The sequence below is a fragment of the Enhydra lutris genome, unplaced genomic scaffold (assembly GCF_002288905.1).
Source record: "Enhydra lutris kenyoni isolate GAN:26980312 unplaced genomic scaffold, ASM228890v2 scaffoldscaffold11, whole genome shotgun sequence".
NCBI classification, from domain to species: domain Eukaryota; kingdom Metazoa; phylum Chordata; class Mammalia; order Carnivora; family Mustelidae; genus Enhydra; species Enhydra lutris.
In genome coordinates, this window is record NW_019154095.1 from 22,568,234 (window position 1) to 22,595,659 (window position 27,426).

The 27,426-nt window shown below is 37.0% G+C and overlaps 1 protein-coding gene across 2 annotated transcripts in view; it reads right to left on the reverse strand.

Annotated features, from left to right (window-relative positions):
* LOC111144486 (macrophage scavenger receptor 1) overlaps positions 1 to 27,426 on the reverse strand; it is an 84,397-nt gene that overhangs the window by 42,598 nt on the left and 14,373 nt on the right. For both annotated transcript variants that reach the window (XM_022498786.1, XM_022498787.1), the window contains exons 4-6: positions 20,196 to 20,608; positions 14,643 to 14,829; positions 5,247 to 5,327 (exon numbers count right to left, since the gene is read on the reverse strand). In XM_022498786.1, coding sequence (XP_022354494.1) covers positions 5,247 to 5,327; positions 14,643 to 14,829; positions 20,196 to 20,608 — 681 coding nt within the window. The remainder of the gene's footprint in view (positions 1 to 5,246; positions 5,328 to 14,642; positions 14,830 to 20,195; positions 20,609 to 27,426) is intronic.

The window sequence follows — 27,426 nt, forward strand, 5'->3', positions numbered from 1 at the left end:
AAAAAAAAAAAAAAAATAAAATTTGGGTCCAAATTCTGGAATATATTAGTCTTTCATCTATGCATATGATTTTACATATTCTCCTATAATCACAAACAATAATGTAACCATATATATATACATGTGTGTATGTACATATAGTATATAAAGATTCATTTATGAGTATATATTATATAAATATACAAACCCAGGTTTTATGTGCTAAAATGAAAGCAGCCTTCCTCCCCCTCCCCCAATTACTGTGGTGACCATGAAAACTGCATATAAAAGTGTTATTCTCCCTATAATAAAGTATTTCATCCTGAAGCCCAGCAGTTTCAAATAAACTATTGTAAAAAAAAAAATCTCATTTTAGATGTTATTGTCAGTTCACAGAGATCCCATTAATTCAATTTTCAGTTAATTCCTTGGGAGGCACTTTATGAAAAATTTAAAAATTATACATCTTTTTCTAATATCAATCTTTTAATATATTGTCATTAGTTTATAAGTTCCAGGAGGCAGGGCTTATACATATTAATTGAATAAAAAAAAGAAAAAATCTTTTCTTGAGGTATATTCATATAGACAGCTAAAATTGTGCTAACTGTTCTCTAAGAAATGTTAGGTATATTTTAAATTGTTAAGAAATATTATTCAACCCAGTCTAAACTTTGATTCCAACAGATATTAAGCAGAGATCCAAAGCAATAAAATGATAAATTATGTTTAGAAATATTAGTAATATTAGGCTATCTCAATTGAATTTAATTTTTCAATGCATATTACTTTATATGTATATGTATATATATTCATGAACCATATATATGTATTAAAATATATATCTACATATGTATAACAATGTATCTGTATATCATCCATAGATAGATTCATATACTGAACACACACACACACAGAGACATACACACTCCCCCTTGTTATATCTATTAGCTGGACTTCATAGCATACAACCTAAGAAAGAACTAACATCACTTCTCGAGAAGGCTGACTGATTGTAATACTTCTATCTTTCTTCATTATCCAAGCAAGACAGTCAGACCTCTATACTCAAAGTTATCAAGATCTGTCACTCAAATTTACATATAAAAACATCATCTTTACATTCCCTTATTTTTTTAAAGATTTTATTTATTTATTTGACAGACAGAGATCACAAGCAGGCAAAGAGGCAGACAGAGAGAGAGGAGGAAGAAGGCTCTGCTATGCAGAGAACCCTATGCGGGGCTCGATCCCAGGACCCTGGGATCATGACCTGAGCCGAAGGCAAAGGCTTCAACCCACTGAGCCACCCAGGTGCCCCTCTCTTATTTTTTTTAAATCTTAGAACAGTCCCCACTCTTTATAGAGTGTCACTCATGGTGACATCCATTTTTACCATTTGTTCCATTAATTCAACAAAAATGCACTGAGCACACCTATGCCAGTCCCTGTTCGTTCCTGGAATGACAAATGTCCTTATCTGAACAGATCTTCCAGTGTGGAGACACACAGCAAGAAAGTGAACAAAGAAAGAAGGACGGTAATTTTGGAGATGATAATTTTAGAAAAAAAGAGAGAAATGCAATAGAGGATGCCTTGCTTAAGAGACGGGGATCAGGAAGAACCCCCCCCCCAAAGATGGCTTCCTGAGTACATCACAAGGATACTCGGGATACAGCTGCTCAACTAGGAATTATGTCACATTGTCAGTGGGCAAACAAATGAGTCTGTAAATGAGGTACATGTGATACTTTCACAGAAATCACTTGCTCTCTAGACATCTGTTATGGGAGATGTTTAGGCAGGCTCTGTATGGCCTATGGAGGTGTATGACCAGTTTAGTCATGTTTGAAAATATGACCCCTAAATGTTAAGTACCATGACTGAACTTTATTCCCAGAGACCAGATTCTCTGAACCTTTCCAGTGACAATTAGCTAATGTTCTACAATAACCTGTGGCAAGGGGAAAGGGTCTGACACCTGCTGCTAACCCAGAGGCAACCTGAGTACACAGAATCCCAGTCATGGAAGGTTAGTGTTTCCAGGAACCTGACACATCATCTGTCATTTTGTAGAGGCCGAAATAGAAGACCGGAGAGAGTCAACCATTTATGGAAAGCTGGTCTGATAATTAGTCCCGTATCCTGGGTTTGTAGGCTTCTCTATTCAGGCTTCTTTCTGTGGTCCAGCAGACTGGGGAAGGGCAGGCACTCTGAAGTCATGCCTTCTGGGTTCAAAGACTTGCTCTGCCACTTACAGCTGCTGATTATCTTGGGCAAGTCATTTAACTTCCCTGTGCTTCTCTAAAAAAGAGAAGCATTGTTTATCCCTAATCGTAAGTCTGATGTGACGGTGAAGAGAGTTAATAAGTGTGAAACATTTGAAAAGTGCCTGCCATATGGTAAGTGATTTCCTCCCCCTCTAATTATTCCCCTTCTCCTTCTTCTTCGTGATACAATCATTACTTTCACCAGCTTTTTGTCAAGGCTGCTAAATTTAATTTTATTTAATGATATGTACATAGTTTGTGGGCATTGTTGGATTCTTGGGCACAAAGGCAGAGGCTTTAACCCACTGAGCCACCTAGGCACCCCTCGATTATGTTATTTTTTATTTTCTTTTATTTTTTTAAAAGATTTTATTTATTTATTTGACATACAGGGATCACAAGTAGGCAGAGAGGCAGGCAGAGAGAGAGGAGGAAGCAGGCTCTCTGCTGAGCAGAGAGCCTGATGCGGGGCTCCATCCCAGGACCCTGGGATCATGACCCGAGCCAAAGGCAGAGGCTTTAACCCACTGAGCCACGCAGGTGCCCTGATTATGTTATTTTTGAGATAAAGCAAATTTTAAAAGAATGTCTAGCTCAGTACCTGAGTAACTGCTATAGTATGTTTAATGCATTAATCATTTAGGGCCACTCGAATAATCTTTTAAAAGTTTCCTAGGTTTGCATAACATGGTTGTGAATCTAGGGGACTCTGAGTTGGTCAAACTGAGTTTAATGAGCTCAGCTAGAAGTACAGGTGGGATTTGAATGAATTCTCTGTAATCAGGAAGTAGAAATATGGCTGCCCATCGTATACTCTTTACTTCCTGATTCCGGTACTTCTACTGGGCAATTAGGCAATCTGGCAGAGAACAAAACAGAATGCGGCAATTAAGCAGGGAAGACTGCGCGAGGAGAGATGCCTGGTAACCTGGCTACTTCTGCTGCAGTGCCCGACTCCAAATGGCAACTTCATCATCTATGAGTCCATTTATTCCCCCCAAACGAAATCTAACTCTTTTTTTTTTTTTTAAAGATTTTATTTATTTATTTGACAGACAGAGATCACAAGTAGGCAGAGAGGCAGGCAGAGAGAGAGGGGGAAGCAGGCTCCCTGCTGCCCAGAGAGCCCGATGTGGGGCTCGATCCCAGGACCCTGGGATCATGACCTGAGCTGAAGGCAGAGGCTTTAACCCACTGAGCCACCCAGGCGCCCCGAAATCTAACTCTTATATGAGAAACCGCATAATGCCGATTTGTGCCAACGAGCAGCACCAACGGCCACAGACTATCCCCTCACTAAAAGGGATCAAAGCAGCTTTGCAATGGGATCTCTTTAGGGTATTAACTGGAACTTTTAAATCCCTCTATTTTACATATCCATAGTTCAGAAGCAGTTGCAGAAGCTGCTCCCAAGATGAAACTTTGTGCAGCAAATTGGCGCCTAGACTGAACTTCCATGGTTGAGTTAGAAAGCTCTGACAACTGCAGTTGGTAATGGAGGGGTTGACAGACCTCTGACAGTATTAGCTCTGACAGCTGATGGAATGCTGGTTACTTCCCCTGCTATGACACGAGTGCACCATTGCGAGGATCTCCTGAGTGCTAGGCAAGTAGAAAGACTTTTCTGAATAAAGATTCTTACCTGGCAATATTTTCAAAGGCATACCAATAACCCACCTGATATACATATATATGCATACACACACACACACACACACACGATTATATGTCATCTATAATCATATAAATAGATATGTAGATATTATGTCAAATAATTTTAAAATCTTTTTATTTTATTTTATTTTAAAGATTTTATTTATTTATTTGACAGAGAGAGATCACAAGCAGGCAGAGAGGCAGGCAGAGAGAGAGGAGGAAGCAGGCTCCCTGCTGAGCAGAGAGCCCGATGCGGGGCTCGATCCCAGGACCCTGAGATCATGACCTGAGCTGAAGGCAGCGGCTTAACCCACTGAGCCACCCAGGCGCCCCTTAAAATCTTTTTAAATGTGAACTATGTACTGGATTTTTAAGCATAATGTTGTCAAGGTCAGAGAGGTGTCAAATTTGAGTCTTTCATTTTTAAATACTATTTTTCTATATAAGCTGGGCTGGTCGATGTATTGACCAGAAAGAAGAACATTTTATATAACCAAAAGACAGACTAATAGGATGAAGTACATGGTATTTAGACATAGTTGTGGCAGCACGAAACATTCTAGTTACACTTAAGGCACGCAGTATACTCCCCACTTTGAAAGTGCATGTGGGTATTTGATTTCTAGCCAAGAATAACATGACAATCATGTTGTTGCTATTGTCTCCTCTATTTTGGGGAGAGCAAGGAAAGTTCATGCTCTTTCTCCTTTTCTGTCTTCTATTATCTTCTCTCAAAATATTGGTTTCAAGATTACAACATCAACTGAGGAAAATAATTTCAGACAATTTTGCTCTAAGTAAGATACAGAGAGTAGCTGACGGCAAAGGTCAAAGTCATCTGTATTCAGTCAATATTTACATTTAGACTTTGTGGGTTTAAGCAGATATAGTCCAGTTAAGGTCTATGTAAGGAATATAATCCAATTTCCTTTGACACACGCGCACACACACATATGTGTGCACCTGTGTGTGTGTGTCATGCACATATATTCAGTGTGAAAATGATCTTCATATTCTCCTTCTCATGTGACCTAAAGCTCGGGCTGCCATATACTGTGTGCAATCAGTAACACAGACAGCACTCCCCCGACATATGGAAAAACCCCATGTGGTGGCTTTGGCTAAAGCATTTAACTTTCTTCAAAAAGCAAAAGTCACTTACATTCGGTACATGATAATGCTTAGGCCACTGGAAAACATTTACTATCCCCTTCACACACGCACATACACAAACACACATGCACTCCACAGGAGACAAATCAGATACGGATTCCCCTACACGCATATGTACATGTATATTCCCGGGCCCCGGAGGATATGATGAAGTAGTTATTTCCATACCTACTGCACCTGGAATGCCTCGTGGACCACTTTCTCCAGTGGGACCTCTGTCTCCTTTTTCACCGGGAGGTCCAGGAGGACCTTTAAAAAATAAATGACAATTTCCGATCACAGTTTTAAAACAATGGTAAAATGCATATGTCATGTTTCAGGACCGTTCTTTAAGTAAACCCAGTCTTCTGTTTGTTGTGCTGTAGCATAGAATGAGTAAGACTGACCCTCTTGAATGGAGGGTCATGAGAAATACACAACCTAGCTAGCTAGTACATACTTACGTGTGCCCAGCACTTATTTAGGTTCTTGGAACCCAGGAGCAGAGAAAAGACCTGGAGTCAATGATGCCATAAACTCACCTTAGTATTGGGTACATACTAGGCAAATTCCACTGTATGGACTTAGACGCTGTGTGGAACATGTGTGAGGATGTATAAACCATGTGTGATGCACACATAGTTGACAACCAAAAACCATGTTGTTGGAAATGACTAACTCACATCTCTGAGAGACACGCAGATCCGTGGGAGCAGCAATGGTTGAGATGCCTTTGAGAGACTAGGAATCGTAATTTGAATGAGGAAGAGAATGAGATGAAAGAGAATTCTGAGGGGCGCCTGGGTGGCTCAGTGGGTTAAAGCCTCTGTCTTCAACTCAGGTCATGATCCCAGGGGCCTGGGATAGAGCCCCACATCAGGCTCTCTGCTCAGCAGGAAGCCTGCTTCTCTCTCTCTCTCTGCCTGTCTCTCTGCCTACTTGTGGTCTCTGTCAAATAAATAAATAAAATCTTAAAAAAAAAAAAGAAAAAAAAGAATTCTGAGTAAGAGGCAGAGACTTGGGGAAAGGTAGGAAGATGAAAATGAGTAAAAGAACACTTTTCAAATAAAAATGAACAACACGGGTTTGGATGGTGGGTCCTCTCATATACAGATTTTTTTTCCAATAAATACAATACAGTACTGCAAATATATTTTCTCTTGCTTATGATTTTCTTAATAATATTTCTTTTTCTAGCTTTAAGAATATTTTGTATGTTAAATGTCCTACATACTGTATTCTTAACCGTGTTAACTGATTATTACAGTTAAGGCTTCCAGGCAACAGTAAGCTATTAGTGAAGTGTTGGGGGACTCAGAAGTTATACACTCATTTTTTTAAAAAGATTTTATTTATTTATTTGTCAGAGAGATAGAGAAAGTACAGGCAGGCAGAGTGGCAGGTAGAGGCAGAGGGAGAAGCAGGCTCCCTGCGGAGCAAGGAGCCCGATGTGGGATTCGATTCCTAGGACCCTGAGATCATGACCTGAGCTGAAGGCAGCCGCTTAACCGACTGAGCCACCCAGGCATCCCTATACACTCATTTTCAAGGGCACAAGGGATCAGCACCCCAATGCCTGCATCATTTACAACTAGAGTTGTATTAAGTAGTTGTATTAAGTAGAATCCCTAAATAGATACAGATATGATAAAATCAGTTGGAGAGGTGGCAGGGACAATTTTGATGACCTGGCCCCACAATTTCCCAAGTACTGAATTTAATCAATACTGATTTAGTCATTTGAATTTTATGTGCCCAGCAAAATGGATATCTAGTGATCACCTCTTGAGAATGATGGCACTTTGGAATTTTTTTTTTTAAGATTTTTATTTATTTATTTGAGAGAACAAGCAAGAGAGAAAGCACGAGTGGGCTGAGGGGGAGAGAGGAAGAAGCAGACTTCCCGCTGAGCAGGGAGCCCAACACGGGCCTCTATTCCAGGACCCTGAGAGCATGACCTGAGCCAGCCAGGCACCCCTGGCAGTTTGGAACTTAAAAGTTACCCCGCTAATATTCCCTCTTCCACAAGGAACTGCACAGGACAAGTATTAATCCCTTCCCTTCAAGCAGAACAATTTGCAATTTTCTTTTCAACTCCAAAAGGAAGAAATGAACTTGGCTATACCACAGAATAATAAACAGCAACGTTTTAAAAGAGGCATTTTCAGTCGCTGTGGTTTGGCCAAATACATAGCCCAAATATGACGCACAACTCTCTTTAGCATCACTGGCTGGAGAGCACTTGCTTACATATTTTAATTAGGTGGGGGAATAAAATATCTGAAGAATTTGAAGAGAGGGCCACGTGAACAGATAAAGATTATCTCATGAAAAAGTGTATTCTGTTCATGTTCTAAGTCCTGTCCCTGCTTCTCTTCATTTTTCTGATCTGTTCCATTTTTCAATGTCCAACTTGGATTGTAGAACCTTCCTTCCCTGGTTACTCAATTTTTAACATATCATTGTTATTCTCAATGGCACATTGCCCCTTTCTCTTCATATGCATCGTGGGGCATTAATATTTTATTATACTTTCATTACAAAAGCAACTCTACTTATTACAGTAAATACAAAAGCCTAGAAAAATATAATTCATAATTTGATCTTAAGAGACTAACCATTAACATTTATTTCTTTTGTGTGTATTTTTTATTTTGTTTGACTGCCTTTTTTTTTTTTTTTGGGTAACATAATCACGTGCAAACAAATTCCCCGAAGCTATAGCTTCATGTTGGAGACATATATTTAGATGTTGCCCAAGAAATGCCAGGGTTCTACATCAGGGAGGAGTTGCACCTCCACAACCATGAACATGGCTGCAGTTCATTCATCTCTACACAGGGACAAAGTTAAGGGCAAGCAGGACAGACAGACTCAATTTGCAGCCGGCATTTTGCTGAGCAAATTGAAAGGAAGCAAATCCACTCTTTCTTTGGGGGAAAGGAAAAAAAGTGTACTAGGAGAGATTTTGATTTAGTAATTAGAGATCTAAAGCAAGACACAGACATTCCAGGAAAAAGTAGAATGTGTAAGACAAGAAACAAGTCACTAACAGACTAGATTTTGGCTCTTTGCCTCTGTGGTTAAGAGTTTTCACCATTTATTCAGCCAGTAAGAGATAGAACTCTTTTAGAAACACTTCCATTTCAATTATTTTGCAGATAACTCTGTAGAGTAACTGCATACAGCTCTAACGTTGGAGAATTAATACAATCATAACAGATACATGGGTTATTTTATATAACTCTGAGTCAAAGCTCCCTCTCTGTATTTTTTTAAAAGACTTTATTTATTTTAAAAAAAAAGACTTTATTTATTCATTTGACAGAGATCCAAGTAGGCAGAGAGGCAGGCAGAGAGAGTGGGAAGCAGGCTCCCCTCTGAGCAGAGAGCCCGATGTGGGGCTCCACCTCAGGAACCCAGGATCATGACCTGACCTGAAAGCAGAGGCTTTAACCCACTGAGCCAGCCAGGCGCCCCATGTATTTTTATATAAAATACTGATACCAGGTTTATGACTCCCAGAGTAAGAAAATCAATTAGGCCTTAAAGAATTCTAACTAGGTGTGTTGGCTGTTACATTTGTATTGTTGTTTTATTCTTCATGTAACATTAATTTCACTTATTATGTTTCATTTTTATACATTGTTATATCTATTCTCCTGAGTAGAAAATGTGGGAAGTATCTCAATAAATACTTTCAGTGTCTTTTACATATTTGGGTGAATAGAAGTGCCCAGATGATACACCAGTTTTCTCTTAACTTTGTGTATAGAACTTTTTTTTTTTTTAAGATTTTATTCATTTACTTGACAGATAGCAATCACAAGTAGGCAGAAAAGCAGGCAGAGAGAGAGGGGGAAGCAGGCTCCCCACCGAGCAGAGAGCCTGATGTGGGGCTTGATCCCAGGACTCTGGGATCACGACCTGAGCGGAAGGTAGAGGCTTTAACCTACTGAGCCACCCAAGCGCCCCTGTGTGTAGAACTTTTGAGAACATAGTCAACACAACACTATCATGCAACCTTCCAAAAGTGGTCTCTTCATCCCTGCTGTAGCTCACATCCTAATCATCCTGCCCTTGGACTAGTCTAGAGATTTTTATCTGGTCTGAATGTATTGTGTCTATTTCACCTCATATTTCCTTCAGTTCCAGCTTTAAAAAAAAAGTACCTCTATCAACTATATATAGAAATACAGCTATCTATTCTGCCATGTTATGGAAGAAAGAAGGAAGAACTTAAAAGTCAGGAGACTTGGTGTCTTTGCAGTCACCTTTGTTCTGAATTACTGTCAATTCCTAAGAATTCACACTATTTTTCTTCAAATTTAATACCATCTAACTGCGAAGTTCCAGGGATAATTCGTAAATGCTGCAGCTGTAATTTGCCATGGACAACTTCCTCTATAAAACACACATACAAAATCCACTGCTTAGCTCCCTATGATTTTTTTTTAAAGGAAAACTAAGATTTCTACATCGCCACAAAAAGAACTGATTTAGAATACTCAGTAACCATAAATATCAGAGATCAAAATTACACAGTTACCGAGAAAAGCAAACCCAGGCATATCCTAGCATTTAAAGTCCTCAGATGGTACCAAAGAACTAATAATGTCTGCCTAAATTTCCAGAGCTATGCGTCTCTGTGTCCTATTCATTATGATTACACATTTTCTACTTTATTCTTAATCTTTCCTTGTCATCCTAGAAACCTACCACATCTTCTAAGCTATTGCTACTCATAGCTAGGCTACTATTACTTAAATGTGCCTCTTTCTTTCCTTTTAGTTTTCATGCATATTGACTTAGATATCTTTAATTTGGAAGGAGCCTTGAAGATTTCTTAGTCAAACACACATATAGGGGGGTCAGAGAGAGTAAGACTTTAAAGTCCAAAAGTCCAAGGTCTTAAAACTAGTTGGATAAAACCGGAAATAGACCACTTCTTTCCTGACCTTCTAGGCTATCCTATTCCCAGCTTAATGGACTTCATTCCTGGCATCTGTTTTTCCATTATTCCTGGGAAGAATTTTTCTATTACATAGTGGTTAAAACCACAACCATTTTTTATTTTTAAAATCATGGAAATTGGTTGCATAAATCTCCAAATTTAAATTCTATCGATTGTTTCTTCTTCTTCCGTGACACGAATATGTTTATGTCTGAATATAAATATGCTTTTAGATCCTGGCAAGAAAATTAGTTTAAAATTTCTTTTCAAAAAACATCACATTATCTTTTCTCACACTGAACCGTACTGTATTTTATTTCTCTTAACTCCTCTCCTCAAATGTTCACCAACTTTGTTTCTTTAAATCATGCTATGTCTCACCCCCCACCAAACTACTTCACTATTGCAGTGATGAAATTCCATTTAATCCTTTAGACTCTAATGACTATAATTACTTGAAAATGTGTTCAAATATCTTTGTCTCTTTTATCTTCATGATTACTTAGCAACTGTTAATATCAAAAGGGGGGACACAAAGATAGCATCTTTGTTGACAACCAACAAATGATAGGGCACTCATTAGTTTGTACAATTTGGTTTTTTTGGGTTATAGTTTCATAAGTATTTATTAAAAATTTCTTTTATGCATAGATGTGGTAGAGAATATAAAAAATAGCCCCTAATTTTAAGGAATGTATTAATTCCAAGAAGAGCCAACACTGCTCTAGAAGACAATGTAAGGTACTTTTCGAGATGATTATCATGTGACAATTTCTCTGATGAAAAAAAAACTATGTTTAGTAGAAAGGAAGATACAGATGTCAGGAAGAGTGTTACTCTGATGGAACTACAGAAAGCTTCACAATATCAGATGGACATTGAAATGAGAGATATGGTATTTTTAGACAGAAATAGAAGGTAAGATATTTAAGGGAAGGCAAAGGCATAAAGCAGGATATAAAAAGTACTGGGTATGTTAGAATCACAGTTAAATCATTGGAAGTACTTGGTATCAAAAAGGGAAGAGGGAGGGAATCTGGTATTCAAAAGTGGTTGAAAGACACATTATAGAAGACCCTGAGTGCCACAGAGAGAAATGTATAAGGAGGAAGTGGTAGGTTTATAATCTAGGGTTTCTCTTCAGAAAGACTGCGTTTTAACAATAGTGTAGACAGGATTACAGTCTGAAAAGAAAGAAATGAGGAAGGAAATGCTTGGGAGACTATTTCAATAGTCTGGTAGAGTGGTGGTAAAAAAAAGTCTACACAAGAAAGTAAAGAAGCAACCGGAGGATAGAGGATATAGAACCTAAGAACTGATGGCAGTTTCAGAAGAAAGAATAAAAACAAAATTGCTATGCTAGAAATCTGGAAAAATGACACTGTCATTACAAAGTATGACTCAGTAAGAAGGAAGTGCTAGTTTCACTTATTTATTCAATACATATCTATTTGCTCATCCACTGTACAGCAGGGCCCTCTAATGGGTGCTGGGTAGGGAGAGATTGACAAAAGACATGAAATTCAACCTCACAGAACTCACATGCTATTAGGGGAAATGAATGCTAAACAAACAAGCCAATGTCTATATTCAGCAACTTCATGAGTGGCAAGTACTGTGAGGAAGTTAAAGCAAATGATGACACAGAGGGACGGGGGAGGAAAAAAATTACCTCCAGAAAGGTGTTTTTGAGTGGATCCAAGGAGTGGAGTTCTAAGAGAAGAACATTTTGAGAGAGTGGGAGTCTAGAGCACATAAGGACAGCAAGAAGTGAAACTAATACTTCCTCCTTCGTTACTTACACTTTTAAGTAGCACTTTCATTTTTCCAGATTTCCAAGCCAGACAGAAGGAGTGCCAGAGGGGAAATGGGAAAATGAGGGCTGATAAGTAGATGAGTTCCAGACCAAGTAAGAATTTAGATTTATTCCAAGTCAATGGGAAGAATATGGAAGGGGCTCAAGCATGAGAGTTAAACATCTACTAACTTTTTAAAATACCACTCTCTTGCTCTATGTAATACAGAATGAATTAGAAGTCGAATCAGGAAGAACTGAGAAGTTGATGTAGTGCATCAGACAAGCATAGTTGCTTGAATTAGTGTAGGAGCAGACGAGACAGCGAGAAGTGGTTTTATTTAAATAATGTGTGCAAGAAGAGTTAACGGGACTCCTAGATGGAGGGAAGTGGCAGAAAGACATCAGTAACAGCTTCCGAGATCTTGGAGTGTGTAACTAGCTGGATAATGATATGGCTGATAAGGCCTGGGAAGCAACAGATCTGGAGAATTGGATGGGATAGGATGCTCAAGAAACAAGGGTTTGGTTTTAGATTTCTAAAATTTTGGATATTTATTTGAAATCCGAAGTGGAGCTTGTCTAACTGTTAAAGGGAATGCTGGTTAATTCACTTTTTTCTTTGTCATCTGCTGGTTAATTCACTTTTTCCTTTGTCATCTGTGTTAATATAATAATTAAAGAATGCATGCAATGCATTCCATGTAAGTAAGCTATAAAGCACAATAAAACAGAGAATACCCCGTGATATCACAAATCAAGAAATAGATCTCTATTTAGGTGCTCCCCAATCGCATTCATCTTCTTCCTTTTCAGAGTTAAACATAAACCTGAATCTTGTTTTCTTCACTGGCTTTCCTGCACTTTACAAGCCAGCATTCTTATTACATATGTATGCATCTATAAATCCATATTATTTGCTTTTGCTAGATTGTAAGCATTTGAAACAAAACAGTACTATATATAGTTTTCTGGGACTTGCTTTACATTTTTAACAAACAATTGGTGTTACTTTACACTTCAGTAAACACTTGGGTATTAGACTTAAAGGATTTTTTTTTCTTAATTAGTGTTATATAACAAAAATCTCATGGATTTCTGTTTATTACTCATACAATAAATATATTAAAATTATAAATCAGAGTTTAACAGACATGGAAGCTGGAATAAGAGGATCTAACATGAATTTAATTAGAAGGACAGAAGAAAGGATAGAGAGGGCTATGACAAGAAGCAATAGTCAGAGACTGAAGCTGGTAACTCTCCCAAATTTATGCTGGATTTAAATCCATAAATATAAGAACTAAAAATAAATGCAAAATGAATAAATTATCGATATAAAAACACAACTAGTGAAATTGCTGGTAATAAAGACAAGGAGGATGATAGCAGATTGGCAGTCATTTTTAAAACAGCAAGGAAAGCCAAAAGCCAGGGATATATCCTCAAAATATGGATTGAAATAACCAGAATAGGTGTCAACCTAAGAAATATAGATGCAAAAAAAAAAAAAAAAAGAAAGAAATATGGATGCAGTTGAACAATTTTAAAGATCAAGGACAAAATAGAGAAAATGGAATCAAAAGGTCTCACCTTTTAGACTTTCACTAAATGAACCTCCAAAAGATATACTTTAGGAAAAAGGAAAATAATCCCAGACGTGATGTCTGAGGCACATTTAGAAGAAGGGAAAATTGGCAAACTCATGTGCAAATTTTAATGTTGTCTATATAATGTAAGAAAAATAATGCTGACTGAATTCCTGCTTTAAAAAAAAAAAACTACATAAAATAGGAATAAAGTATACTCAAAAACAGCAGAAGAGAAAGGGGCCATCGGACAAAGTTTTTAAAGTTCCCTGTGTATTTAGGATCAAGGTGAAGATATCGATCAACGTTAGACTTTGTTAAGATCAAGTTCAAGGACAACCACCAACCAAACAGAAATAGATTAGAAAGTCTCCAAAAATTTTGGTGCCTTTGGTGGAAAGAAAAATTCAATGAGAAAAATCTCAATCCATCTGAAAGTAGACAAGAAAGGAAAGCAAACAGAGCATAGAACTGGACAAAAGCTGTACAAAATAAGATGGTAGAAATAAGTACAGTGAAAAGAAATGATTAGGTTGCACATTTTTAAAAAAGTGTTCTTGGGATACCTGGCTGGCTCAGTTGGTAGAGCTACGACTCATGATCTCAGGGTTATGAGTTTGAGCCCCTGTTGGGTATAGAGACTACTTACGAATAAAATCTTTTCAAAAAGGTTCTTTATGTAAAAGAAACCCAAAGCAAAGTAAAATATGAGAAAATATTTAAGATGTAAATAAAAGCTAGAGTAAAAATATATATGGTGTGTATATTAATTTAAAAGTTGGTAAGATTCAATTTACTATGGTTTACCAAAAGCAACCAAAGTAGAAATTGACAAACTTATTGTTATTTTGTTATTTTACAGAGTTCAAAGAGCTTTCTAATTTATAACACAGTCAGGTAAGAAGTAAAAAAGACTCTGGAGGTTTTGAAAAACAGAATTAACAAGATCGATTTGTGGACAGGTAGAGAATTTGGTGCCTTATAGAAAACTCATATTCATCTTCATTAATATGGGATAGTTTGAACAATGATTCATTAGACCTGAAAGACATTTTTTTATCACTTTCAATTAAAGAATATTAAGATACTGCTATCTCACTGTGTCTTGATATTTACTTTCTCTGGACATCAGTAGTAAACATACGCTTAAAAACTATTTCGCACCATAGGATTTCAAACACCAAATCTCTGCATATAACAGTGTATTTTAATATATTCTTTTCTGGAGAAATGAGAAAATATTTTACCTTGAATTAAAGTGATATTTTTCAATGTCTGAGAGTGTTCCCAATCTTTCAGTCTGAGATCATTAGTGATGTTATTCAGTACTTTCACTTCTCCTTTTATTTCCTCTTCCAAATTCACTTGTTTTTCTTTCATAGACATAATTTCTGCTGATGCATTGTACACACGCTCTTCTAATCTACTCATGTCCTGTGAAATATAAGCAAGCGTCCACAAATCTGTAAGGTTAAGAAGCCCTGAAAGCCAGGTACTTTTTTCTTTTAAATTATCACAGAACATTATGGAATAAGAATATGGAAATTAGAGAACTGTCTTAAAGTACTGATTTTTGGTTTTGGAGCATATTCTCTTTGAACTGAATGGCTGAATTATTGCACCTTCTGTCCCCATAAGATCAGTTGAATATACCCAAGGTACACTTTGGTTCCCAAACATATAGATGTCAAAATGCTAAAAATGACACAAAAATCATGTATAATTTTTAATTTAGCAGAAGTGAAATTTCTTTGCACTGTACTTAGAATAGCTACATATTCCAATTCTGTGAATTTGGTAGAATTTGTATATTAAAATGTTTTATAGCAATAATAAACTTTAACATCATAATTCTCATAGTTTTTCACATTTAGTAAAATCTCAACTAGAATTTTAACAATCTCTTACTTCCAATTTTTTTTTTTAGATTTTATTTATTTATTTGAGAGAGAGAGAGAGCACAAGCAGGGGAAGAGGCTGAGGCACAGGGAGAAGCAGACTCCCCACTGAGCAGGGAGCCTGATGGGGGGGGCCAATCCTAGGACCCTGGGATTACGACCTGAGCTGAAGGCAGATGCTTAACTGACTGAACCGCCCAGGTGTCCCTCTTACTTTTAATTTTTATTATATCTGTGAGGTTTCATTCCTATTTTATATTTTCAAATACATATATATTTTGTGTATGTTTATATACATACATGCATACATAGATTGTGAATAGGAGAGATCATATCGTGTTCTAGAACATGCTTTCATTTGTCACTCAATAATATACTAAGGATACTTACCTCTGAAAGTATTTAGAGACCGTCTTATTTTCAATAATTTAGTAGAATTATATTAATGTATTTTTGCATAGTTTAAGATTGCTAGAGATCAAGTTTTGAGCTGCGTATTTTTTATTTTTACATCTTTAAGCAATGCTGCAATGAACAACATTTTATATATGTATATACTTACATACTTGTACAAGTGCTTCCATAGGACAGCTTCTGGGAAGTAGAGCCGATCAGAGGAACTAAACGTTAAACTCTCTGTTCAGTACTGCCGTGGTGGCCCCAAATATATGTCACTATTTTTTCAATCTTACTAATCACGTAACATTGCCTACTTTTGCACCCAAATGCTGGGTAGCTTCAACATCCTTCAGTTTGCAGAGTTAAGAGTAAATACATAATGAATCATTCTACTTACTCTGCTTTTCAAATTAGGATGAGGTTATGTACAGAGTCCTAATAAAGCTTTCAACAATGTTTGTCTTTATTTTCCTTTCAAGATTTTGCCTTGGTTTTCCTCTGGGTGTTGGGCTGTTTCTGATGTAGCAAACCTTCTCATCCATTCTGGTGAAATTTTCTGTCTCTCTATTCTACTTTTATCGCATCCTCTGTCTTCGTGGTATGCTCCATACTTTTTCTAAGGACATCTCTGCTTACCTGCTGATGTGTTCTCATTGCCCACTGGCACAGAGAAATAAGCAAGGGGTATATTGCTCCCTAATCCAGGTACAAAGAGAAAATTACACTTGCCTTGACTGGACTAGACAAGCTGAAGTGTGGGGTGGGAGGGTCAAGGCAGTTAAGGGTGCAAAGCCTTTGAAAGGAAATGAAAGATAACCTAGATTGGTCTCTTTGGGGGCCCTACACTGAAGTATAGAAGCTTATTGGTTTTCACTGCTCTAACTGTGCCCCCCCAACCCTATTCTTTTTTTTTTTTTTTAAAGATTTTATTTATTTATTTGACAGATAGAGATCACAGGTAGGCAGTGAGACAGGCAGAGAGAGAGAGGAGGAAGCAGGTTCCCTGCTGAGCAGAGAGCCCGATGTGGGGCTCGATCCCAGGACCCTGGGATCATGACCTGAGCCGAAGGCAGAGGCTTTAACCCACTGAGCCACCCAGGCGCCCCCCCCCCAAACCCTATTCTTTGTCTCTACTCTCTTTCTCTTCCTTTCCTGACTATTTGGCATTTCCCATATCATATGGTGTAAGTCATGATCATGGAAAGTGCAGCACTGGGCATGCAGTCAATAATTCTGTGATGATGTATGGGCATGGATGGGGACTACACATTTTGTGGTACTGAGTAATGTATAGAACTGTCAAGTCACTACTGTATACCTGAAACTCATGTAACATTTAAAATAAATACAATTTTGAGATGCCCGAGGGGCTCAGTGCGTTAAGCATCTGCCTTCAGCTCAGGTCCAGTCCCGCATCGGGGCTCCTGGCTCAGCAGGGAGCCTGTTTCTCCCTCTTCCTGCCATTCCCCTCTCTTGTGCCCTCCCCCACAAGAGAGGGGATTTATTTATAAATAATTTAAATTATAATTATTTATAAATTTATTTATTTATAAATAAATAAAACCTTTAATAAAAATAATTACAATTTGGAAAAACACTTTTAAAGCTTGGGTGTGAGCATGGATGCTTGGAAAGCAGAGCAACATGAAAAATACTCTACTTCACTTGGGGGCTCCAGATAGTCACAGAGCAGAGGGCAGGGGGCTGGCAGTTGATTTTGCTACCAAAAAAACAGGACTTGCCCATGTTTTTCATACATAAAGCTGAAGCTGCCTTTTTGTTCCCTTTTTTGAAAGCTGCCTATGGTGTTCGTATTAGCCAGATTTCACTTGAAATCATTTTTACTGGGAAGAGGGAAAGTGCATTTTATTATTTTTTTAAAAGCCTATTCAGCACCCATACACACCTTCCATACTGTACCATCAGTGGCCCTGCTGGAAACTGGCATTTAATTTTGCATTCTTACAGTTCTTTCTATCAACAATGGACATGATGAATTCCCACCTCTCTCTTTTCTTTTGCGCTAGCGTACTTTTTTCCCTCAAGCTGATGTTTGTTCTGTCCTTGATGGGCATCATGCTTGATGGGCATCATGCTCATAAGTCTTTCCTTCAAGCAGCACTTACTGATTCAGGCATTCATTTAATTTACTTATTCCTGCATTGGGCTAAAGATTCGAAGATGAATACAATTGTTTAAGCAGTGGGGATGAGAGTCTGAAATTGTTTTCAATCAATACATGTGTGCACACATACACACATCCATATATATACACTAGCCCTGACCCAGTTTCTAAATCTCTACAAGTGATTACTGCTTGAGGCGGGGGCGGGGGTATAGCTTTGGAAGTCCCTCCATTCCCTCTACCTTCATTTCTTTTCTTTCTTTCTTTTTTCAGTTGCACAAATTGATTTGTCATAAGATTCTACCTTCATTTCTAATGCCAAGACCCCCTCAAAAACATAAGTGTGATCTATCTGAACTCAAAGAGTTCACTGATCACTACATTTTGATTGTTACCAGTAATTATCACTTCAAATACATTCAAGATTTCTACTCTCTTCCAGTCTCCAATTTGGTTTCAACTCTTGATGTGAGTTCATAGAAATCCTATAGTCTCTACTGAAATCTGGGACATTAGCAATACCAAATACTATCTTGTCTGTCCATGTGGTCCATCTTCTTTCTCTTCGCCCTGTTTCACTGCTCTTCTGCTTTTACATAAGGTAATATTTCTTCTCCTGTCCTCTTTCCCTCCAGCTTAATCAGTTATGACTCTCATAACTGAAATTTTATTTGTCTCCCATATTCTTCTGTCCTGTAGACAGTTAACTACCTTGTGACTCTCTCTACCCTTCCATAGCCTAAGTCCTTGATACTTTTTTAAGATTTTATTTACTTACTTAATTAATTTATTTATTTGAAAGAGAGAGAGAGCGTGAGCACAAGCAGGGGAAGGGGCAGGCAGAAGAAGGGGAAGGAGGCTTCCCACTGAGCAGGGAGCCCAAAGCGGGGCTCAATCCAAGGACCCCAGGATCATGATCTGAGCCAAAGGCAGACACCCAACTGACTGAGCCACCCAGCTGCCCCAGAGTCCTTGATATTTCAACAGTAACTGATATACTTAGATGCTTATTAACAGTGTTAGAAACACAGTCAGATTTTGGAAGAGGTGATGGACTATCAAGGCTGGTGTTAGCCATGCCATTGTCTTCTGACGTCTTAAAACCAGGATCACATGAAATTCAAAAGTCCTGAGTGATGGTACCTTATAAAGAAAGATGTAAACTATTCCTTTTGTAACCAGTTTTGTCTGTTCCCTAGTCCATAATTTAGTTGGTTTTCATCTGATGTTATGACTTTAGAGGTTTGCTGTTCCTCGGTAAGTGACAGCCATTTTTAAGAAACCACTACTGTTAATACTGTCTCTATACAGAAAACAACTTCATTAATCAAAAATGGGTCTATTCAAATAAAATCTTCTACCAAGATGTCAACGTTGTTTAGCTAATGGTGGAAACTTTATAGGCTTCACATTAATTACAATCTTAGCTCTTAGATATTTGATAATACAAAGATTACTTTTTCAGAACAGTAGTTCAATTTTAGTCGTATGCTTATTTTTCATGGAATGGAACAATTATAATTATTTAGCAACGAAAAACCCCACAATTTTGAAATAAGGGGCTTGCTTTTTGGTTTCTTTCTCATCAATACAAAGCAATTTGGTAGGCTGGCCACAGGACAGTTTATAACAGAGGTGAGAAAATTATGATCCGTGGGCTGAAGTCTGTTTTTGTAAACAAAGATAAACTGGATCCCAGCTCCCCTCCTGTGTCTACATACTGTCTCTGGCTGCTTGTGTACTACAATGGCACAGCTGAATAGTCACAGGGGAGACCTTACAGTCCCCAAAGACTAAACTTCCACATCTGGCCCTTTACAGTAAAAGTTTTGCTGACAAGCTGGTCTAAACATGGCTTACTCTCTTATCTTATATATTTGGCCCTATGATAAAAATTAAATGTTGCCAAGTATTATTCAAAATTTAACTCTTTCATTATAGTTATCTTTACACACACACACACACAAATAAAACTTATGTCTACTTCTTGGGATTGACAAACTACTTACAAATGTAGAGTATGTGCTATTCATGTAAATGAGGTTTCCATTTCTTTAATGATGAAGAAATTTAGGTCTAAGATAATCTAAAAATTATAATTGGCTTAGACAGTCTCAAGTACAACAAGATTTACAGAATTAAAATAGCTTAAGAGAGTCTATATCCAATGTAAAAATAGCCCTCATTTTGTTGGGAACCTGGAGAAGACAGTAGGTAAATTCACGTACAACCTTCTGGTAAGATTGCCAGAGAAATCAGGGTAAGTCAGATGATGTTGAAATGGGGTTTGCAAATTTTGTTTGCTTGAAATATCTAAGGAGATAGGATCTAGATGGATTCAATCCCAGCATGTGACGTTCTAATACAAAAGCTCTTACCTCTTGCTGTTTAAGTGTACTGTCTTGGACTTTGCCATTCAGTGTTTCAATATTGAGCTGCAAATCAAGCAATGTGGTATTCAGACTTATTAATGACTTGGAGATTTCATCTATCATGTTTCCGCGTCTCTGAACTGAGGAAACCAAGGTACTCAGCTGGAGAAGAACTTCATTAAATCTCTGATCAGTCACCAGACTAAAATTTTGGAAATGCTCTGAATCTATGAGATTGGCTTCTGTATCTGAAATATATTGGATTCTGTTCTCCATGTTGTTAATTTGTTCCATAACAGCTTCTCGAAATCTCATCTCATCTTCACTGTTATTTCCTTTTCCTGTGAGACTTTGAGATATTTCGTTTGCATTCATGGAGCCAACTGTGCAATTCTGCATTTCCCTCTTCAGGAGCTGTGCTGTATATTTAAGTGAAAATAAACAGAGTCATGGCCTGTATCCTCTAATGCATACACCACTCCATTCTGTATTATTCCATTCCATTCTAACATTTTGAATGCTATCCTAAACTGGGTATTTACTTTAAATATACAATGTGTGAACCACACTACACATATTGTTGAAAGGAAGACAGCCAGCCTCCTTGTCCTACTTTACATCAGAATTTATTCCAGGATCAAGTCATTCTTTCTGAATTGCTGCTTATATGCATCTTCTGGGCCTCTGCATTTGGCTCTGACAGTGAGATTATGAAGTGCATTGTATCCTACTCCTCAGGTCTGTTTGGATAAAATGAGATAATGCTTAACACAGTATCTGAAGCAAGCATGTTGAATACGTTAGCTGTTATGAAGATAAATGATGTGACAGAAACAATACATAGTAAAAATCGAAGTATTAGTGTTATCCACTGTATGAATAAACTGTTGGCTCATCTTCCTCATCCAGTCACTTAAGCTGGCAGAGAATTGTCATTTTCAGTTTATGCGGGACTATTTATTATTGGTGGGACAAGAAATTGAGCAAATAATTTTCTCACTTTAAAAAATATTATTTTTATAAGATTCCTCCTTACCTATTATAAAATACATATTCATAACAGAAAATTTTAAAAGATAGGTAATAAAGAAAAATAACTTACTCATAATCTCACCATCCTGAGTTAAATACTAATATTTCGATGTGTGTATATCAAATCTGTCTCTTTTTTTTCACTAGCATATTATTATTACAAAAATAATTTTAATACCTACATTGTATTATCTGTATGGATCTACCAAATTTAATAAAACTCCTACACTTAATTTGCTCTATTTTTACTAATATATCCAATGCTTTGAGAAAAAAATCTTTTAAGTAATTATTTCCTAAACAAACAAACAAACAAAAATCTATTAAATTGTATTTGGGGGAATATACAGAGTTGCCGATATGTATGTCTAAATGGGCACACATTCTCTAAACAAGGTAAATATCCTTCAGAAAAGATCTAGAGTGGTATGTCTGGAGTTTCGAATCATGAAAAGCATAAGCTCTGCAGATAAAAATAATACATAATTACACGCAACAAAAAAATGTTAAGTACCATTTTATCACTAATCAGTATAGTTAAGATTGTTTTTCCTATTTCCCTCTATTTCTATCTATATTATTATTTTATCTACATATATATTAGTATTTTATTCATTTATTTTGAATGCATAAGATTTTTCACATTGACCATTATCGAGCAATAAAAAGAGTAACTATATATGCTTTAAAAATATATCTACATAAACAGCTATACCTGATACATCAGTTTTCTTTTTTTTTTTTTTTTAAAGATTTTATTTATTTATTTGACAGAGAGAGATCACAAGTAGACAGAGAGGCAGGCAGAGAGAGGGAGGGAAGCAGGCTCCCTGCTGAGCAGAGAGCCCGATATGGGACTCGATCCCAGGACCCTGAGATCATGACCTGAGCCGAAGGCAGCGGCTTAAACCACTGAGCCACCCAGGCGCCCCATACATCAGTTTTCTTAATAAAAAGGATATGGCAATAGTATCAGCCTTATGGATTTTTGAGAATTAAGTGAAATAACACATAAAAGATAATTAGTTCCACCCCAAGCTCAAGATTACCTATTATATAAATGAGAGGCTGGTATTTACTCAGGAATAAACTGCATGATGCTATTTTTTTTTTATTACTGTATAATGTATTTTTTGTTTCAGGGGTACAGGTCTGTGATTCATCGTCTTACACAACACCCAGCACTCACCACAACACACACCCTCCCCAATGTCCATCACCTCGCCACCCCATCCCACCCATCCTCTCCTCCAGCAACCCTCAGTTTGTTTCCTAAGATTAAAAGCATCTTATGGTTTATCTCCGTCTCTGGTTTCGTCTTGTTTCATTTTTCCCTCCCTTCCCCTATGATCCTCTGTCTTATTTCTCAAATTCCTCATATCAGTGAGATCATATGATAATTGTCTTTCTCTGATTGACTTATTTTGCTTAGCATAATACCCTCTAATTGCATCCACATCATTGCAAATGGCAAAATTTTGGGATTTTTTTTTGGTGGCTGCATAGTATTCTATATATATATAGAATATATATATTGCTATTATAGCTATTATTATTATTATATATATATATATAACATCTTTTTTATCCATTCATCTGTTGATGGGCGTTTAGGCTCTTTCCATAGTTTGGCTATTGTGGACATTACTGCTATAAACACTGGGGTGCACGTGCCCCTTTGGATCATTACGTTTGTATCTTTAGGGTAAATACCCAGTAGCGCGATTGCTGGGTCGTAGGGTGGCTCTATTTTCAACTTTTTGAAGAACCTCCATACTGTTTTCCAGAGTGACTGCACCAGACAAGCTGCCTAACTCCATTCCTCAATTACTAGCTAGGGTACTCTGGGAAAGTTCGCTTCTTAAGTTCCTCAAAGATGGAAAAGTAGTAACTGTTTCCAACAGTGGTTTTGAGGATGCATGAGGTAAGGCATACAAATCCCAGAGCACACACTTGGCCCTTAGGACAATTATGTTCAAACTAAAGTGCTTTATCCATGAAAGATATCTTAGATCAGTTACGGTCTTCACCATCTTTATTTAAAGAAGCTGGTTGATGATGGTTGCTATTATAGCTATTATTATATTAGGAAGAAGTACGAAACGATATATGCAATTAAATCCCAATTTTATTTATTTATTTATTTATTTATTTATTTATTTATTTTTAAAGATTTATTTATTTATGTATTTGACAGACAGAGATCACAAGTAGACAGAGAGGCAGGCAGAGAGAGAGGAAGGGAAGCAAGCTCCCTGTTGAGCAGAGAGCCCGATGCAGGGCTCGATCCCAGGACCCTGGGATCATGACCTGAGCTGAAGGCAGAGGCTTTAATCCACTGAGCCACCCAGGCGCCCCTAAATCCCAATTTTAAAAAGCCAAATTATATCTTGTTTTCCTAATGACATTCTTTAAAATTAGCTTATTGGAGTAAAATGTTTGACAACATTTTTATATGATCCAGAGTGTGTAGTGTCTTACACTTCTTAATTTATTAAGGAAGTAGACAAAAACACATTTTAGTTGGATCTCATCACATTTATTATCTTCAGTGTGGGGAGCAAGTTCTGGACTTCTAGCCTCATTCAGGCACTTAATTCTATGATTTATTTATTAAGCACCTACCACGTATAGAGCACTGTTTGAGGAATTCTGGGGATGTAAAACTGGGAATGGATTTTGACTCTAATAGGAACCCAAACTAACAATTTTTACAAAACTGTTTCATAGATGTCCCTTAAAAATGTTCCTTTCATGATGATTATTGCCTTTTCTAAGTAGCAGTTAAAAAATCCAGGTTCTAGGGGCACCTGGGTGACTCAGTGGGTTAAGCCTCTGCCTTCGGCTCAGGTCATGATCCCAGGGTCCTGGGATTAAGCCCCACATCGGGCTCTCTGCTCAGCAGGGAGCCTGCTTACTCCTCTCTCTCTGCCTGCCTCTCTACCTACTTGTGATCTCTATCTGTCAAATAAATAAATAAAATCCTTAAAAAAGAAAAAATCCAGGTTCTAAAGTGGAACTGCCTAGTTTAGCAACTCTTGTTCTTTCCTTTTTAATCTGTGATCTCAGGCAAATTATTCTGTCAGTGCTTCTACTTACTATATGATAGATACTAACAGTCAGTGTTCAAATAATTAAATGAGTGAATATATGTAAAGTATTTATACTGTTTACTGGCATATGATAAGCATTTGATAGCTTTTAGCTTTTTTGTTACTAATATTTTAGATTCAAATTCTGTGAATTATGTTTCTGTATGTACAATATTTGAAAATATTGATGGGAAACTAATACTGTTTAATAAAAAAAAAACTGGGGGGAGGTTGAGCGTTGCGATGACCACTGTAGTTTCTGCACATTATTTTACTAAGCATAGTGATCTAATTGCTCAAACCATATAATTTTTCTTTCCCTGGAAATGATTTCTATTTCACATGGATAAAGCAAATCTTTTTCACAGTATGGAAAGGGAAGACTTGAAATGATAAAATATCACGTTGACCAAAGGTTTCTATCTGACATGGACTTCAACATAAAGTTGACAAAAAGACTATGTTTTTGCTTACAGATTTACAAACACAACACTGCTTGTTTTCCCAAATCCTATATAAAAACTAATCCTAACTTTTCAAAAAACTGTTTAACTCTGTATCATAAATCTAGGTAAAGAATGAGAGACTTCAGACCTTCAAATGTTCATTTCTTTCATTAAGATGGCATTTTGTGACTTTTCTATTTCACATTTGAAGGAGACAAACTTTTATGGCTTGTGCAAACCCCCAGGGAGAGAGTGGTATTTGATTTCACAGATCTATATTTACTCCTTCATGTTGCTAATATCTTCTCCTGCCAAAAATTTGTATTATTTTGATCTAAAGAATCTTCAGTATTTCAGCAACAATTACATATGCATTAATCTTAGATTGTATTTTATTGCCAGAGACGTTATGTTGTAGTATGATAGGGATCTAGGAGTTTCATTAAGAAATGATAGCGTATGGAGCAGCCTTCATCATTAAGAAGTATCTTTCGTCATATAAGACACTTTAAATTTAAATAGAGTCTTTGTGCACAAAATTTTATTTCATCTATCAATTCATATTTGCCAAAACAGAGTAATTTCTATCTTTTAGAGATATAGTTTGTCTTTATTTATAATTTTTTATATCAAATAGAGATATGTATTGCATTTATTTTGTTTTGGTTTTGGAAAATATTCTGATCCGTTACTTAATTAAAGTTGAAAACGGATTGTCAATTGTTTATTCAAGTGTGACAGAAACAGTGAGATCTATTCCAAGTTGTGGTGAATTTGAGTGCTAATATGAACGTATAAGATTTGAACATTTTTAACTTCTTGTCAGTCTTAGTAGGTGGCTGCTATAGTTTTAGGGAACCAAATTCTTTCTTTCTCTTTCTTTCATTCTCTCATTCTTTCATTCTTTTTTCTAACAAAACTACTTTGGGGCAGTCATTTCAACCCAACAATGAATGTGGAAACTTGGTAGTATTTTCTAATAGCCCCCAAATTTTGAACTTGCTTAAAACCCTAAATTCTTTCCAGATTTCACTGGCCCATTCTGCCCATGACTGTTAGATAGACGTTCCAACTCCCTGGCGTTCACTCTGTAGGCCCTGGTTTCTATAAAAGCGATGGAACTTACCTAGATTCTTACTAGCTTATACCTAATGATCCCAAGCAATGAAGTGTCTTTCAACTGAGCATTTCAAATCAACATAAGCATATACTTAAGCAGCATAGAGATAATCTCAATTCATCAGGAAGTCAGCTGTGTAACAACAGGTCCTTTGCCACAGATGGCTATGGTTGGTTTGCTTGGTTGGTCAGTTTCATTTGTTGTGGTTGGTTTTTGTTTTTATTTATTTTTTAATTTATTTTTAATTTAATTTATTTGCTTTTTAATTTTTATTTTTAATGGCCAAAACAGGAATTAATTATTTTTACCTGTGGAAACATTTTTTTGGCTAAAATTATGAAAACTGTTTTGGGGTGTGTGTGCGTGTGTGTATGTGTGTTTAATTGGCCAATCCCATTTTTTTCTAAAAATTCAATTACATCGGGAGAGAGCAGACAACAGACATTAGGGAATCAAGACTCATGGTGGCGACTGCAGCTCTACCACTGAGCAGTCTTAGTTGCTTTTTGTGGATAATGAGAATACGTATATGTCTGCTTGAGGGTAACTGTAAAGGAATCTTAAGATAATCTGTGGAATATTTATAAGGCCAGTGTCTGGACACAGCAAATGCCCAAAAGTGACAGCTATTGTGGTTTCATTATCATTTCTTAGCAAATTCTGGCTCTGTCTTCAAATATTCCTTTAGGTTGCCTTATAACAGAGGAGGTTTGGCCTCGTGTTTAGGATTAGGCTGACTCGTATGCACATAAAAATGTATCCTACTCCCTGCTCGGGAGAGCCTACGTCCAGACATTTTGCCCATCAGAAACAGGAGAGCCACAAGGCACATAAATTCAAATGCCAATCAAATCGATCAAAAAGGCAAAATATATTTACAGATCTGACTGCGTTATATGCAAGCTGCCCACCACTGTGGAAACCCTCAAATTCATCCCTACCTCAGGTTAGACTTGCCAAAGAAGTAGTGCCTTTAAAGTGTTCTAGTTTTTTTAGGTTGAGGGGATGCCATCAGGCTATTTTTAGAAACGTTAAATACTAGCCTAAGATATTCTTGAAATACAGGCCATTATTGTGCAAGATCTCCTCTCCGTGAGGACTTGCAGGAATCTTTCTTTCTCCTCTCAGTGCCAGGAGCAGAAGAGCTTTTTTTTTTTTTTTTTTTTTTTTTCCCAAACAACTGGCTTGTTTTCTTATTGCTGTCTTGCTTTGTTTTAGGCATTGCATGTAAGTGGTCCTGCTCATATCTTCACATTGGCGGCTGGAATACTTATCATAAAATTCATGACCCACCACGAGAAGTACATAGGACTCCAGGGGATAACATATTTTTTGGAACTGTCTAATCCATTCCATCGCACCTCTACACAGCTGTATTTGTATCTCAATCTTCTATTTTCTATTCTATATTTTTTTTACCTATTAACTCTAAAGAACCTATTTTTTTTTAATTTATGAATTTGAGAAACACTTTACGATAAGGATGTTTTCCTAGTGAATCTCCCCTGTACAAAAGACCGAATGCTTCTTTTTGTTTCTACAACAAC